Below are 16,062 nucleotides of genomic sequence, written 5' to 3'. Positions count from 1 at the left end.
TTGCGCCAGGGGATCTGAACGCGTGCGAACCGAGTTGAGTGGGCGGGTGGGCCCGAAGTCGGCTCTCGTTGGTAGACAGCGTGAGCATAGAGCTTGAGTACATGCTTCGTGAGATGCTCTATGCTTTGAGGTATCCTCCGTGTTCTTCTCTTCAACAGCCTCTTCGTTAAGGTTTTGTCCTCGAGACTCCTCCCAAGACCTAACCGCCTCGACGAACTGCCTTCTCTTTTCGCTGACCTTCCAAGCAGTCCACGGTTTCAGAAACCCCAGAACCATCCAATAAATGGTGCAAAGCAGAACGAACAGACTCATAGCCATCATCACCTTCCTCGCCCAACCAAACAGATCCGTCTTGACCACATACATCATCAACCACGTACCGCACGGCGTCTCTTTCATCTGGTCCAACCCTGACCACCAAAACCAGACATGCAGGCAAATATTCACTAGATTGACAATCTCACACACCACTCGTCTCAAAAAGCTGCCGCGCGAAAACGTCGCTTCGCTGTACGACGACTTGGCGCGCACACCCGTTATGCAACTCCATGCCAGTATTTGTAGCAAGACGAATGCCTCTACGGCATACACATCGGCCGGATTGGAAGCGTAAATCAACGTGACGATGAGGATTGCGACGCTGAAGATGCTGACGGAGTCGCGGAGTACCTGGGCTTCAGAGAGGAGGAAGTAGTTTGCGAACCACACAGCCAGGATCTGCGCGTATATACCGATTCGGATCCTGATGCCGTAGATATCATTATTGCCCTCGAAGCCGCATGTTGGGTCTGTAGTTGCGTGATTGAGGATGGGGGAAGGCGACGAGGAAGGTGTGGAGAGGTACATCGACGCTGGCGGGTAGGAAGACGTCGGAAAGCGAATGCGATGGTGATACAGGGTAGGAAATGATTGATACTACATGTTAGCAATCTCTGGTAGGCATCAGTATTGCGCTGCTGTGCCGCATGCTGTGTGGTCTCTAAGCGCCCAAGTCGAAGCGTGGCGGATACCTGAGGCAAGCCATTCGCCACAGGCGCAAGGCACTGAAACATCGAGGCATAGCCCAACAGCCGCGCGACAAAAATTTAGAGCGTTGTAGATTGCGCATCGCGATAGTCTTCCCTACTCGCGGATGCACGGTGTGAAGAGAGGCGGTCTTGAAGTTCAGAGCAGAAACGCGCAGGATGAAAGATCTAAAGGTCCTATTGCTATGAGCAGTTACCAACAAGCTCACGAGCTATCGCTCCAATCCCAAACTCCAAAAGTAATCCTCCTGCTGTGGTATGCTCGCTCAAAATGTCCCAAAACACCGTTCCCTTATCGTGCCCGTTGTCTGGCGCGTGCCGTCCGTGACGTGCCGACTGTTGCCGCTTCCGCTTCCGCTTTCGCACGCGACGGCGCCGCCATGCGTCGAAGCCGTCCGCGGCTCTTCATATTGCCGTCGCGTTTACATGACGGTGCAGGGAATGCAGCAGCAACTGCAGTCATCGGTGCTGATGCAGCTGCACTTTCCGCCCTGAGGCTTAACGATCGAGCCGGCGGCCGAAGAGACGGAGTTGGTAGAGGCAGGCATTGCGAAGTATGAATATGCGATGATCGAGTGGGTTTACGACGTATTATGACTCGGGGGTTGACGGTCGCGGGTTCGTGACTGTTGGTTGAGAAAGATGACGGAGTTGCGCTGCGATGACGTTAGCGGTGTTCACGGCCACGAGGCTAGGCGGGACTCACAGTGTATGCGATGAAGGTGCGTGAAAGACGAGGTTTGTCGTGAGCTAGTAGGCAGTGGTATCGAGGAGGCAAAGGGGAGATTAATACGGTCGCAGAGCGCATCCAGCCCTGCTTCAATGCTGCGCGTGGCGCTAGGCCAATGACAGGCCGACGCTAGGGGCTGCATGACGTCGCCCGCGTGGCAGTGAACGTGGCTAATGCCGCGCGTTCGGTCAGAGGCGCGCGCGGGGCATGCGGAAGATGGAGATGCATGGCAGATGGTGGAAATGTGCTTAGAGGTCTTTCTAAATATTGAAACTATAGGAAAAGGGTATAGCTGAACATGAGATGAGGAGAGCCCAACACCGTGTCTCGCCGTGAACATGCAGGTCTTGTTCCCATAGTGCCTTGTGTGTATTAGACGTCCCTCCAGGTCGGTTGGCCCTTCTCTGCGAATGGTGTTTTGACAGCTGTAGCGCGTTAGCTAGGGTTCGAAGGAGAGCTTTGACTTCATCTTACCGTTGCTGTCTCCGAACGGGTCATCCTCATCCTCCTCTGGCTCACTGTCTGGCTCGACGCGCTGCGGAGGCATGGAGATGCTCATGGGCCTCGGCGGCTTCGGAGGGGCGGACTCATTCATACCCATATTCGCCATAGCTGCTTCAGCGGCAGACACGTTGCCCTCCTCGTTATCACTATCACTGTCATCATCGATGCTCTTGTCCATGAGCTCGAAGGCCATGAGGCCCTTGACTAGCTCGTCGTTGGCGTTGAGAAGACCGCCAATGTACTGCTCAGACTCGACCAGGTGAATGTAGCGCAAGATCTGGCGACGGAGTTGCTTGCACGTCTCGAAGCGTCGCATAACTTCCGCGTTCTCACTGACACGCTGTTGCTCTCGGTTGATGAGTTGCAGGCCATTCAGTAGGTTCGTACTGGCGACATTTGCCGATGCCATCGTCTCAAGCATCTGACCCTTCTCCTTTTCGAGGTTGAACGGCTGCCCCTTGGTCTTCTTCTTGTCTTTCTTGTCCCTCTTGAATAGAGAAGTGGTTGGAAGAGGGGTACCAGCACCGAGTACAACAGGTGTGGTCGTTCGTGAAGATGACGTATGGGGTGGCTCCGGTCGCCTGCTTCTAGGAGGAGATTGCGAATGCTCCTCACGCTCACGCGCAGCTTCGGCATCTTGCTGTCGCACAATCCGAGATTGTTGTGGCTGAGGACGTTTGGTACGAGGAAGTTCTTTGTGTAGTGCAGCTATCCGCTCAAGGCCAGGCGTTCCCTTGTATGCGACAGCCCAGCTTCGGAACAGAACGTTGGCCTTCTGCCGTACTTCAGCATCGACTGTGTCGTCCCTTGCCAGGATGCGGAGTCGCTCGAGAAGTGGCTCATCTGCAAACGCTTTCTGGAATCTAGTTCCAGCATTCTGAATTAGAGCGTCCATTATGACAAGCGCACGGATCTGGCGATGTACATTCCCATACTTGCTGCGTACTTATTAGTACACGTTGTGGATTTGCGGAAATCCAGCTTACAGCTTCTTTCGCAGAGCTCGTGCTGCTTCCGTAGGACCAGATGCCTGGATGCGGATGACCTCGATGAGATCAACGACACCACCGACATCCTGTACTGATTAGCAAGAGACATGCAATCTTAACAGGACAACTTACATTCTCCTCGTATTGCTCGCTCGTCAATCGATCGATCTGGACCGTGACAGCCGAGAAAGCGTGCTTCTACGTTTAATCCATGTTCTTAGTACCGTGTGACAGTGTTCAAAGAAGCATAGCGGGCAGGGGTTTTCGAAAATCGGAAGGTCCGCATAGGCTTTAGGGTCCTTGTGGTGATGAAGTGTTTTGCGAGGGGGTTTGATTGACGCCTCGACTGACGACTCGCTTGACAATGACAGACTTTTGCGGTACAAAGGAAGTGCTTGCAGTTCAGAAGATGCACTGCTATACGAAGAAGAAGTTCTATGAAGCGTCTCTCCGTAGAGAAGGGGTTGTCCGTCATACCAAGAAGCGTGGGAAATCATAACTATGGTAGGAATGGTGGTTTGAAGGATGAATGAAACGGGGCTGCTGCGGAAGAGAACATGGTATTTGAACGCTCTTAAGGAGAGACAAGTCTGAAGAAGAACTTACAGGCATCGTACGTTTGTCGCTTCGTTTGTCGCTTCGTTTGACCCTTCAGGGTAAGACCTGCTATATTTGGGAGGCGAGAAAAAGAAAGCGCCCCGAACAGGATGTTTGCTTGGCTGTCAGAACGAATCTGGACAGAATCAGGGTCTGGTGTTTGCACCACGGTCTGAGAAAGGTCGGAGGGTCGGTCTGGAAGGAGAGAGCCGGTGTTACAGATAAGAATAGAACACTCGGGGTTCAACGGAACATGTGTTGACGAGTGGTGCAAAGTTTGCAGGAAGTCAGAGCTGGTGGCAGAGCTTCGTAGCGGAAGTCTAAGTAGTAATGGTTGCCTATGCGCACGCGATAAGATGAAGCTATGGTTGCTTGGTCGGGCGCAAGCCCCCCGCAGTGGGGTGGCTTTGGGCTGAGTAAGGGACCATGGAAGTCGCGACCCACCACATCAACCTTCTTCACCTCATCTCTCACTCCGCTTCCACTCCATGTCGCTTCACGGATAGAGTCAGCATGGATGCACCAAACGCGCTGCATCACGATGGGGACACGGGGACAATGAGAGAACGAACTGGTGATGACGCGTGAGAGGCCCGACGCGCGCTCACTCACCTTTTCTCACTACACGTTGCTTTTATCTCATATCGCTTGAACTAACCTGAAGTATGCAGATGCACTCACATTCGCTCGTCAACTTCTAGTTTCACGGCCATCAATCAGCCCTCGACGCAGTTTTCGACGCCTCCCTCGTCAACCGCGGCACCCGTGCAGCAGAATCAGGCACGCCGGAGAGCCGCCGTGCACGAGCGACGGCGACACAATTCTACTGTCGCACGCTATCTTGGTCTTGGTGGCGCGGACGAGCCAACGCATCTCGAAATACGTGCTCCTTCGCCGGCATTGCCGCGTAGCCCGCCTCCAAAACCTCGACGCAAGCGACCTCGGTTGGCCGTCCAAGGGAGCACATCAGATGGCAGACGCGTGAATCCGGAAGGAAACGGACTTCCCGAACAACATCGAGTATCGGAGAGCTGTCGGGTAACAGAGCCTGCACGCAATTCCGCGGCCTCTAGATCTAAGGCTCCGCTGTCAATGACAACGCAGTCCATATTTGTTGACGATGCGCAAACACAACGATCGACAAAAACCGGCAACGGAACGGCGGTTTCACACCAGGACCGTATCAGTCAAGCCTGCAATATGACAGACTATGGTTTCGCGAGTCCTGAAACCATACGAAATGTTAGCCAAGATACAGTAGCCACATTGCCTGTGCAGTATCCGACCGCACTGTGCGAGTTTGATTTCGACGATAACGACTTTGATACCAGTGAACCTGAACAACTTGATGCATCCCTGGCACCACATCAGATTGAGAAATCGATGCTTGCGCAAGACGACTTCAACTTTGACATCAACGATGATGACCTGCTTACATTGACATCCGAGATCAACGACGTATGCCCTGATCTTGCAAATCCTGCTTTGAACCGCTCTGTGCAGCCCGTGGACAATGGCGATGACAGACTGCACCACCCTCCCGGCACCTCTGCGGATGCCCCTATCATGCTTGATGAAAGTCCTACCAAGAAGACCTACCAGTCCGTGTCAAAGCAGTTCACTTCCCCGGGCACTCTCACGACGCGCCTGCAAGCCGCGACTGACGATCTAGGTTCATCGAAGATACACAAACCATTTGTCAGGCCACCATTTCCAGAGGCTGTCCGTGATCGCTCACCCATCATCGGTCTTTCGTCAAACCTACTGCTCAGGACCTGTTTCCGTATCGGTGAAGTGATCTACCAAAGTTGTCAGGCATCCAAATCAGGGAAGCACATCATGATTGAGATGTATGCCAGAGTGCTTGCTTCTGAGCGGACTAGTACAGAGCAGCAGTTCACCTTCTGCGACCTCTTCCACGCCAAGCCACCTTACCTCAAGGCAGTGTACAATGCTGCTATCTGGAAGTCGGTGCAGCTCTTCGAGTACGACAGCAGAAGACTGTTACAGCAAGGGCGGATCTGCCGCTGCATTGGCACCATGAAGCGCGAGGATAAGGAATGGACATTGACAATCCTCAACATCTGGGAAGCAACTTGGGAGGACATCGAGTGGGTACAAGGAATTGTGGACTCTTAGCAATAGCATGAGAAGAGTGTTCAGGGGTACGAAGGCACGGGTGATCTATGGGTGGCCTACGCGTCATGATCAACATCATACCGATGGCGTATGGAAGTTGTCAATATGTTTCGTACAGTACTACAGCTGATGCAAACAGCCTTTGCTACAAAAGTTTCCATTTCAGAGATATTCAAAGGGCGTGGTTGTAGGTAAAGCCTCACAGCATGGTTCACCCATGACGGTGGCTTGCACGTGACGAGAGGCCCCGCTTCGTAACATTGACGTTCAACGGACGGGCCATTCACCAGTCCCGACAAATTGACTCTGATCACAGCGCGCTGCTGAGAGAATGCGTTTCAGGTCGCTTCCTGTCATATCAACCTTCCACCTCAATGTTGACGATGACGCCAGACATCGGTAGCGAGCGCAGTACCGCCGAACAGGGCGAGGGAGGCATGATGGAGTCGCAACCTCAACTGGCGACAACGCCGTCAAAGACGAATTCGCCCAAAGCACGGTCGCTCTCGGACAGCACGCCCCGTCTTGAGCCCTCTCCGAAATTCCGCGAACCCGCTCGCATGTCCAAAGATGATCAGACCATCGTCGCCAGCCCCAGCACACCGCGTCGACCCGACTTCCTCTCGCGAGGCCTGTCGCTGCAAATGCCTGCGCGAGAGTCGCCCATGCCCAGTCCCGCCCACTTCGCCGCCCGTGTGCCCCTCTCGCCCCAGCTAGATTCACGCAACACGTACGCGTCGCCTGCCTCTGTGCTGCCCCGACGGTCGCGCGGTGCCGAGTTCTCGAGAGCCTGCACCAACCTCCACCACTCGACCCTCCCCGACCAATCCTCGCCGGATTCCTCGCCGACGATCACGCAGAAGGGCATCAAGATACCACCGCGGAAGCCTCGCTCCAACTCGATGCTGCTTGACTCGCCCAATGTGAGCATGCAAGGAGGCTGGAGCCATGGCGATAGAACCGCTCCGTCCAGCTCCGTCGGCAGCATCAACATGATGGGCTCTGAGGACTCTAGCAGCTCTTCGGACGAGGTGGATCCACTGGACCCTGAGGACAACGACGACCCCATGATCATGACCCCGCAGGCGAAGACCAACACTCTCTTCCCAGGACTCAATACCGGTAACGCGTGGTCGAACTTGTTCTCGCCTGGTGGACAGCCCAACTTTGCGAGCATGCATAGGGCAAGATTGCGCAAGGGTCGTAGTCGGAAGAGCTCCAGCTCAGCCAGCGGACACAGCTCCATGGCAAGCCCTGGGCCAGCATCGCCGCCAAACGGCAAAGACACGGGTTACTTTGCGCGAGAAGCGGCTATGCGGAAAGCGGGATCACGACGAGAGAGCCTGTCGCTCTTTGCCAACGACCTTCACATCTCGTCTGGTAATGACAGCGGAGATGAGGGCGGTAATCTGCCACAGACTCCAGGTGTGGTGAGGCGGGTTGTCACACGCAGAGGCAATCTGCTGGTAAGTACTTCCGTTGTCACGCAGACATCAGATGCTGACTTCACTAGCCCAAATCGAGGCAATTCGGTCGCATCCGAGCGGAGCTATTCGAAGAAGCCGCACCTGTTGATAGCGAGTTCCGCCGCGAAGCCGAGATCATCCGACAAGTGAGAGAGAGCGACACGGATCTGGAGCGGCCCTCTAATACAGCGCAATCATCGCCCAATCTACTACCCACAGTACCCGGGCTGGACGGTCCGCTCGAGGGTGTGCCGGAAGAGGGCAGCGAGAGCAACATGAGTCTGGACGGATCAACGTCTAAGGGACTTTTCGGTGCATTTGGTAGTCTTCACAGTGGTCGCAACTCGATAAGCAACGGATTCTGGAACCAACGCGCCGCACATACTCCACCGCCATCCTTCCCTCGCGCAGAGTCATCCGCAATGAGCGAGGACATGAACATGGACTCGCCTTCCATGAATGGCGGAGCATCCCGAGCATCTACACCAGGTCCAATGCAGCCCCCCACAGCAGCTGAGGCTTTGAAGAAGTCGAACAAACGCCGACGAGACGATGACTTTGACGAAGCCTCAATCAAACGGCGTGCAGTCTCGCCAGGACTCAGTGTTCACAACAGCCCGGTCATCTCGCAGTCGCCCGCACAGAGGGACAGCAGTCTTTGGGGCACGAATGCTAAAGCCAGTCGAGAGACATCGATCAGCGGTCAGTCACACGGTGAGCGATCAAACAGTGGAGGCAGCATGAGCATGACGCCGACACTGGGCCCAAAGCGGATAGGTCTGCAGGGCATGACAGATACCAACGACGGCTTGATGAAGATGAGCATCGAGTGATGGCCATATGACTTCTTGTAAGATAATATTAGTATTGATCAAGGCTTAGCGCGGCGTTCCAGGATTAATGAGGCCAACGATGGTTGCTCGATATATATAGATACCCATTGTCAATTTCCCAATTCAAATATGAAACAATAACTGCGCATATCGTCTGCGTGTACTGCATTGTTGACGTAGCTTCCTCCGCAATCGACTATAGGCACATGGATGTTTGACCCCTGTTCGCCCTGCTGGCCCTTGCCCCACTAAGCGGCTGCGCGCCTCGACGTCCGCCCGCAACTCCACCACGCGCCAAACAATTGAGACAACCACAGAAGCATACCCGCCCTCTGCTACGTAGCCAAATCGCAGCTATGTCACGCACAGCAGCTCTCTCCTCCTTCATCGACAGCGCGCCGCCTGGCGAGGTACTTCCCCCACCAAAACAGAGCTCCCTCCAACCAGTACACCTGCTAACAGCACCACAGCTCGCCGATGTCACCAAGGCAATCAAGTCAATCCTCGGCGATGACGCCGTCCAAAACGAGCTCTCGCCCGCTTTCCAAAAGTACAACGAGGAGCAATTCACCACAACCAAGCTCCCCGGCGGCAGCACCGAGGTCCTAGTCAGCCAGTACAACTCATTAGGCGACGGCCGCTACTACGACATCGACACACAAAGCTCCTTCGACTTTGACCACGCCACGGGCAAAGCCAGCGCTGTGCAGAGTTACGTCGTAGAAAGCGCACAAGAAGAGCTCCTGTACGTTCCGCTCCGCCCCTCCCTCGCCAAGCCAATATCTCCGCGCATCCCTCGCGCACACCCATTGGCTACCAACACACCCATGCCGCATAAAAGCTTAACCTAACCTCACCCCAACAGCAAGAGCCTAAACAAGTCCCTCAGCACCCACGCTTCAGAACACTACCCCAAGTCTTCTCACGGCGTATACCCCGTGCCCTCCTCCCCCTCCTCCCTCGCCATCATCACGGTCGCAAACAAGTACTCCCCCACAAACTACTGGAACGGCCGCTGGCGCAGCTCCTACATCTACGACACGTCCTCCGGCTCCATCACCGGCAGCATAAAAGTCGACGTGCACTACTACGAAGACGGCAACGTGCGTCTGCTTACGACCAAGGAGGTTAGCCTCAGTGCGGGTGCCAGTGCGAATGGAAGCGAGGTTGTGAGGAAGATTGCTGCCGAGGAGAAGAAGTATCAGGAGGATCTTAACAGGGCGTTTGGTAGTCTGAGTGAGGGTGCGTTCAAGGCGCTGAGGAGGCAGTTGCCGATTACGAGGCAGAAGATTGAGTGGGAGAAGATTAGTGGGTATAGGTTGGGTCAGGATATTGGTGGTGGGAGGAGGTGAGGGCATGTTGCCTCGTTGTGTGATGGGGGTTTGCGGGGGTTAGTGGATGGGACGTGTGGTCGTTAGCTTTGTGTACTGAGGGGTCGCTGAATGTGATGGCTGTAGCACATGGTATGATATTCGTGGCTGCTTACCCCGGTATCCTCGCTCGCGTGCTTGTTAGGTGGGAGATGAAATGTTGGAACGTCAATGGTACACGCAGGCGGCGAGACCAACTTCTCCGGCCACATCGAATCATGATGTCAGTCCTTTTCCTGCTTCTTCTGTTGTCACGGTTTGCTGGTCTTTCAAGCATCACGTTGTCGCACGTTTGTGTTGAAGCTGCAGAAGCTACAAGCAGGTTTATCTTCGATGGACTGTCTCTCGTGAACTTCTTCGACTCTCAATTCCCCGGTAAAGATGCTGGTGGCACTAGCCTCAAAATCAAAGGTACGAGATCCATGCGAAACGATTTTTGATAAATTTGAGATCGCGTCACTAATATATACTACTTCCGTAGCTGGTCTTGCTGATTCTGGCAACGACGAAGACAGTCTCGTCAGTCCTGCCTCATCAATGCCTCAACGTTGGTCGCACAGCCTGACAAGGAAGTAGGGCGGGTCTATCAATGGTGCCTACTCATGGGGCCAAGCCAACGAATTCTTTGGTCTATCAGGCGGTTGTCAGATAGACCCTGCGGGCACCTGATGATCTCCCAGTTTGTTGCGGCCCAACGAGGGGAATACATAGGCATTTCCAACAATGACGATGCTACTTGCATCGCGTGGGTTAGCGTCGTTCAATACGACGGCACTGTGGGTGGTGCTTGGACCGGCGACATAGGCCGCTACTGTGACCAGAGGTTTTACTACAGCAAGGAAAAGGCTGGAACGTATCAGGACACCGGCAAAGACTATATCCCTTCGTGCACCTGGTGAGTTCTGACTTTACGGACTGCGATCGAGAGTTAGGCTGAACTCGTACCTCCAACTATACAGGCTTAACGAAGATGTCTCGAACGATATCGTGAACGCAACGCTCAAGTTCAGCCTTGGTGCGTATGGCAAGGACGTCACATCAATTGGTGACAAAGAGGTGGTATGCGCTTCTACTCTCTGAGGAGGAGACAGGTGAGTACATCATTCAGTGAATCATATGAGTAAATGGCTACCTAGGTAATCACCAACGCAGCGAAGCCCGAAAAGCGAAGCATCCCCAAACGCCCTACGTGGATGCCCGAACATCTCATCATCTCCAACTGGACCAGCCAGACGGCCCCAGAACTCTGCGACTCAGCCATGTCCTGGGGCCTCGACTTCGTTGAATCTGACGGCCAGTTCTGCGATATGGCCACGAAGACCCTTACTCCACTTTGTTCATCCGAGACCGTCGGCAGCTCGGGCTGCGTCGATGTTGACGAGGAGGCAGTCAGCGTGGTGAAGCGCACCAGCGTTGCAAGGCGGGCCGCGAAGGTTACGCACAAGTCTTACAAGAAGATTCAGAAGTGGAATCCAGCCCATTCTAACTTCGCGCACGATGATTGGCTCTCATTCCCACTGGCACCTTTCCTTGGGGAGATCTTGGCGCTCTACCAAGATGGATAAATCGGCAAGGAACGACTGTGCCACACAGTTAGCAACGGGCTCACCGAGCGTATCCCGTTGCAGGGTGTGATTGGAGTTGCGTATAGTTATGACATAACGCCTAGCGGACTGTGCCACATAAGCATCTTGGCCCGCGGGGCGAGCGGGATCCCCAGGCTTGGCGCCACGTCAAATCATATTAACCGCCAATAGGCGAATGCTGGAAAGGGCATTCCAACTCAGCCGGGCACCGCCCGACGGGTACCGGCTCATGCATCATGTGGTTGCAAATTCACAGATGAGCACCAGGACGATGTCAACTCGGCAGACTGTGGTTCTATTATGCTAGGGCTTCGCGCAACACACACCACAGCTGCATGTACAATCTGAGACTTCTCCGCTTCTTCTTCTCCGGACGATCGAATTACTTACAGGCCACTACTGACGGAATACGAAACACCCTCGAAACGGTCATCTCTAGTAGACTATGCATCAATCTCGAATGCTATCTCTGCTGCAAGCTGCCAGAGGACTGGCATCGGTCGCTCTATTGCTGTTTCCGCTCAACGCTCACACCTACGAATATGAGATCGTAAGGTACTTATCACTTACTCTATGCATACCCACAACCAATGAACTGACTCCAAAGTGGCAACAACTTGACAGTTCGCTTCTTCCAAGAGAGCCAAGACGAAACATGCTCTTTCCGCAACAGCAGTAGCGCATTGACTTTTACGACATCGACCGTCCCCCTCGGCGAGTACTGCTTCGAGATGGAAGACGTCTTTGGCGGGAACACCACTCAGGGTTTTGCGAACACAAGCTGGGCCCTCGGGCAGCTTTCAGGCGAAGCAGGCATTTACTGGGCAGTGGAGAACGCCGAGTCATACAGCCCCGAGGTGAACTACACCAGTGTTCTCTATCATCTACGCCCGGTACTATCTGCTGAGACAAACGAGTACGCGGATCACTCAGTCTCTGTTTATCCTGCTAAAGGCTGTGATACTTGGGATCCTACCAGTGACCTCCCGGTAAATCCCCCTGTTCCCTGGTATGGCTTCAGCTGTTGGAGCGAGGAAGAAGGCAATTGCGGTACTTCGGAGTACGGTGCACGCAGCTTTCGCGTCGCGCCAGCCCGAAAGGAGAGCGATCGTACAGGCAAGTGTATGGTATTCGCGGAACGCGGTGCGGCTATGAGTCTCTATACGTCCTCTCGTGCCATTTTCGGCGCCGCACTGAGTGTTTCTATGGTCGTCTGGTTTATCTTGTAGTCATGATAGTCCTTTGGTAGCTTGGAACGTCACGAATCCCGTCACCTTCGTTATTAGTTAGCTCCTTGGCAGTTGCAATACATCTATGATAGCTCGAACACCTCGCAAGACCGCCTCCGCTAGGACTGTGATGGCCCAGAGACAGCGAGCCAATCATCTCTTCAGCAATTCATGCGCGAGGAGCTGCTCTCGAATGATAAATGTCCTGACTTCAAAAACCCCACCCTAGCGAAGGACATGTCAAGTGGGGTGTAGCTAGCTGATGAAGGTATCGCTAAGTATCGACACCCAACTACAGCACAAGACCATTTATCAGACCTTGGACTCGCGAGCGTCATGGAGCGTCACTCAAAGTCACGACAGAATCATTGTGATAACAGAAACCCTTTTCCTAACGCGGTACATTGAAGGCCTACTCCAATAATTTCCTCGAGAAAAAATACTCTTGCTAGAATGAGTACAGCGTTGTGTCACGTCGAGATACACACATTGAGACACCCGTGTACTGGCAGCATGCGTGCATGCATGCGTGCGCAAACATGGCAGCGTACCATATGCATTAGTCCTGAGCGATTAACGGACGCCTCCATCGGAAGGATACGTGAATGAACGACGGTTCAAAGAGAAAAACAATGTCGAAACAACATCAATGGCGATAGCAGCCACGTGTAAACGCCATCAAACCCTCAATCCAAACGCCACATCCTGATAAAAGAAACAGTCCATCTCATCACTCTCATTTCGTGATGAAGCCCAAGTAATCAGCAACAATAAGCGTCACCATCCTATCACACTCGTTAGCACACACCCTCACATCAAGCCAAAGGACAAAAACTTACGCATGCGGCGCAATACGGACATAGTACGTCCCAAAGCCACGGTAAAACCTCAAAAGCCCCTCCTCCTTCGCAACCTTCCTGAAGCAATCGAACATGCCCTTATAAGGCATGGTGCCATCCGGCCCCTTCGTCTGCTTCTGCAACCTCGTCTTCATAAAGTCAAACGGCAGCGACAGGAACGACGCAAAAAAGCCCGCAACCGCCGACGCAGTCAGAGTCTGTGTGCGCGACGACAAAGACGTGTTCTTGAGCTGCTGTTTGGCTTCAGAGAAGAAGGCTAATTGGCCGAAGTTGAGGGCCATGGCGCGGACGACGGTCGGGTAGCTGCCGGCCCATAACCGTGTGACGCCTTCTTGCTTGCTGATGCGGACGAGGGCGTCGATGACGGAGGTGTAGTTTGCGCGTTGGGCGACGGGTTTCAGACCGTCGGATTGCATGCGGATGAGGGCGAGGTCGGCCGGGTTGCCGACGATGGCGGCGAGACCTCCTGCGGCTAGACCCGCGCCTGCGCGCTCTTTGAAGCCGATGGCTGTGCCGTTTTCCTTGGCGCGCGCGCTTAGTTTCTTCATGAATGTGTCGAAGAAGCCTAGGCGCGCGGTTGTGTAGACGGCTTGGCGCAGGATTCCCGCGCTCAGACCTGTGTAGAGGTCTAGCACTTTGCCTTGGGCGATGATGTCCCGGAAGACTGTGACGGGGGTTGGCTTGGGGCCGGTCTTTACTCCTTCTCCGGCGAGTTGTAGACGCACTTTTACCATGTCCACGGGTTGGATCACAGTTGTTGCTGTCATGCCTGCGATGCCGCCGTTTACAAAGGGCAGTGCTGCGCGCATGAAGGGTGTGTGTAGGAAGTCGGCGGTGGCCTTCTTGGGGTTCTCGGCGGCTTTGGACATGGCGGAGGATGCGTCGCTTAGAACAGCTTCTGAAGATTGCTTTGCGTTCTCGAGAGCGCGTGCGGCGGGCATCTTAAGGGTTTGCGAAGTGGCGGCTGCTGTTGTCGACATTGCGTTGTCAGTGACAGCGTACGCAGTCTTGATATGTGAATAGATAATGCAGGAAAGGAAGATCTGTGGGGTATATCGCTGTCGCTATGCTGTACTGGAAATAGACCAAATGTGAAGAAAGACTGTAACTAAGAAAGTAAGAAAGCCCACAAAAGAGACTCCATGGCCGGGTCTATATCCCAGCAGCATAGCACTACGACGTGCGTCCGTGAGGTGTTGGCAGAGCCTCAGCCTGAGACGCAGTTCCCATGCGCCTTACACCGCGGCCGTGGACGTCGCAAGCTAGCCGGCTACAACCTAGATGTACAGCTTCGCTCGGCGCACAGGAAAGAATGTCATCGGACATGTGTGCATTTCCGAAGGCGTGCGCACGTGCGATAACCCTTCTCTTTCCGATTGCACCCGCGGCGATCGCATTGTGGATGCTCAAAGACGGTGAAGAGGAAGATGGGACGTTGGGTGCGTACCTCGTGCGCTGACGTCTGTGCGGAGGATCCAGTCCGCGTCGGAGAAGTGGGGTGTGGGTCGCGGGTTTAGTGGGTAGGGTGGTATGCGCTCGACTACCCGCTTCCTAGCATCAAACGACTATGCGACGATGCAACTTGGATTGAAGTAGCAGAGGAGACAGATTTATGGACGAGGCTGTGAGTGAAGAGGCTTGGAGGACAAAGGCAGCACGATGATCTGTTGTTCTTAGTTGTCAACAGGCCCAGCCAGTCGACCGGTGCCATGAACTGAGGGGTGGGCTGCGTTTCCCCGCATCGCAGAGCTGCCCCAGCGAGCCACTGATATGAACTGCTGCTCGTCCTACCTGATGCCAATTGCTTCGGGCCAATCGGGTTACGCTGATTTCTGGAACTCTGATGCCATTCTTACTTCACAGGCTCCCATGTTGAAGTTTAACGTGCACGGCGGAGCGGGACGAGCTGGGCGCATTGATGTCGCGTGTCCATGCCATCCGATTTCCCTTGCACCGTTGAGGCTCATACCATTGCGCAATGTCTTGCTCGAGTAACACACGATCTTCAGGCACAGAGTATCCCGTTTCCAGGGCGCCACATGCGGAACCGCTTGCATGTGAGCGATGACGTTTGTTGTAACGGCAGCCTTCGGCCAATCGAACGATCGCAACTTCAACGCAGCGCATTCTGTCACATGTCATGAACAATACTGTCAGAGGGCTTGCGCTGCAGTACACCACGTTGTGGTTGCGGTACCCTGTTACCAGGCGCAGTGACCTCACTGTGCTTTTCCGGATGAGCATGCGATTTCCGCGAGCGCAACGTGCATCCGTGCGTCGTTCCAACCCGACGCGCGTGTACGCACATTGCTTTTCATTCGTTGGGTATTGATATACCGCCGTGTCGCAGATCGGAATGAACTGGCGAGATCGCTTTCTTTTGGGCGAGATCAGGGTCCTCAGCGCTGGACGGGGCGGTGCTGAGGCCTTTCGCCCAGGTGCGCGGTTGAAGTTGCAACCACCAGTGACCCGAAGGTATCCGCGGCCGAAGACATTGTGAGTGACGACAGGCTATGAACTACTTTGTGAGCGGAAGAATGTTGTAGCGAAATGTCATGCAGGGCATCAGCTCTAGGCCGACACGATGTCCGTGGGTGAATGGTAGGTCAGCTAGTCTTCGGCACAGGGTCGGGAATGTGGAGGTGCCCGGCCGGCCTGAACGCTTGCAGAAGAAACGAAAGGGCTGCGCAGGTACTGTTGAGAAGATTGATGCCTGACTACGGGACAAGTACTA

At 54.3% G+C, this 16,062-nt stretch overlaps 6 protein-coding genes across 6 annotated transcripts; 4 read left to right on the top strand and 2 right to left on the bottom strand.

Annotated features, from left to right (window-relative positions):
• Window positions 1–2,127: 2,127 nt before the first annotated feature.
• J4E93_007126 (uncharacterized protein) lies at window positions 2,128–3,860 on the bottom strand (the record flags this gene model as incomplete). The annotated part of the gene is made up of 5 exons (XM_049345036.1): window positions 2,128–2,180; window positions 2,230–3,197; window positions 3,246–3,334; window positions 3,381–3,446; window positions 3,855–3,860. The coding sequence occupies 5 exons, from the start codon at window positions 3,858–3,860 to the stop codon at window positions 2,128–2,130; spliced, it is 1,182 nt and encodes a 393-aa protein (XP_049197961.1).
• A 1,077-nt stretch (window positions 3,861–4,937) lies between these two features.
• On the top strand, window positions 4,938–5,984 carry J4E93_007125 (uncharacterized protein; the record flags this gene model as incomplete). The annotated part of the gene is made up of 1 exon (XM_049345035.1): window positions 4,938–5,984. One exon carries the CDS (start codon window positions 4,938–4,940, stop codon window positions 5,982–5,984), a length of 1,047 nt encoding a protein of 348 aa, XP_049197960.1.
• A 383-nt stretch (window positions 5,985–6,367) lies between these two features.
• J4E93_007124 (uncharacterized protein) lies at window positions 6,368–8,283 on the top strand (the record flags this gene model as incomplete). Its single annotated transcript, XM_049345034.1, has 2 exons — window positions 6,368–7,450; window positions 7,498–8,283. The coding sequence occupies 2 exons, from the start codon at window positions 6,368–6,370 to the stop codon at window positions 8,281–8,283; spliced, it is 1,869 nt and encodes a 622-aa protein (XP_049197959.1).
• Window positions 8,284–8,639: 356 nt separating this feature from the next.
• Window positions 8,640–9,635, top strand: J4E93_007123 (uncharacterized protein; the record flags this gene model as incomplete). The annotated part of the gene is made up of 3 exons (XM_049345033.1): window positions 8,640–8,693; window positions 8,754–9,028; window positions 9,149–9,635. 3 exons carry the CDS (start codon window positions 8,640–8,642, stop codon window positions 9,633–9,635), a joined length of 816 nt encoding a protein of 271 aa, XP_049197958.1.
• A 686-nt stretch (window positions 9,636–10,321) lies between these two features.
• Window positions 10,322–11,218, top strand: J4E93_007122 (uncharacterized protein; the record flags this gene model as incomplete). Its single annotated transcript, XM_049345032.1, has 3 exons — window positions 10,322–10,548; window positions 10,613–10,712; window positions 10,790–11,218. 3 exons carry the CDS (start codon window positions 10,322–10,324, stop codon window positions 11,216–11,218), a joined length of 756 nt encoding a protein of 251 aa, XP_049197957.1.
• Window positions 11,219–13,204: 1,986 nt separating this feature from the next.
• Window positions 13,205–14,269, bottom strand: MIC33 (putative mitochondrial 2-oxoglutarate/malate carrier protein; the record flags this gene model as incomplete). Its single annotated transcript, XM_049345031.1, has 2 exons — window positions 13,205–13,253; window positions 13,308–14,269. The coding sequence occupies 2 exons, from the start codon at window positions 14,267–14,269 to the stop codon at window positions 13,205–13,207; spliced, it is 1,011 nt and encodes a 336-aa protein (XP_049197956.1).
• Between the last annotated feature and the right edge of the window lie 1,793 nt (window positions 14,270–16,062).

Source organism: Alternaria ventricosa (genome assembly GCF_023758065.1).
Source record: "Alternaria ventricosa strain BMP 2768 chromosome Unknown scaffold_12, whole genome shotgun sequence".
Taxonomy (NCBI): domain Eukaryota; kingdom Fungi; phylum Ascomycota; class Dothideomycetes; order Pleosporales; family Pleosporaceae; genus Alternaria; species Alternaria ventricosa.
The sequence above is the reverse complement of the archived record's forward strand: the minus strand, read 5'-3'. Positions and strand labels throughout refer to the sequence as shown.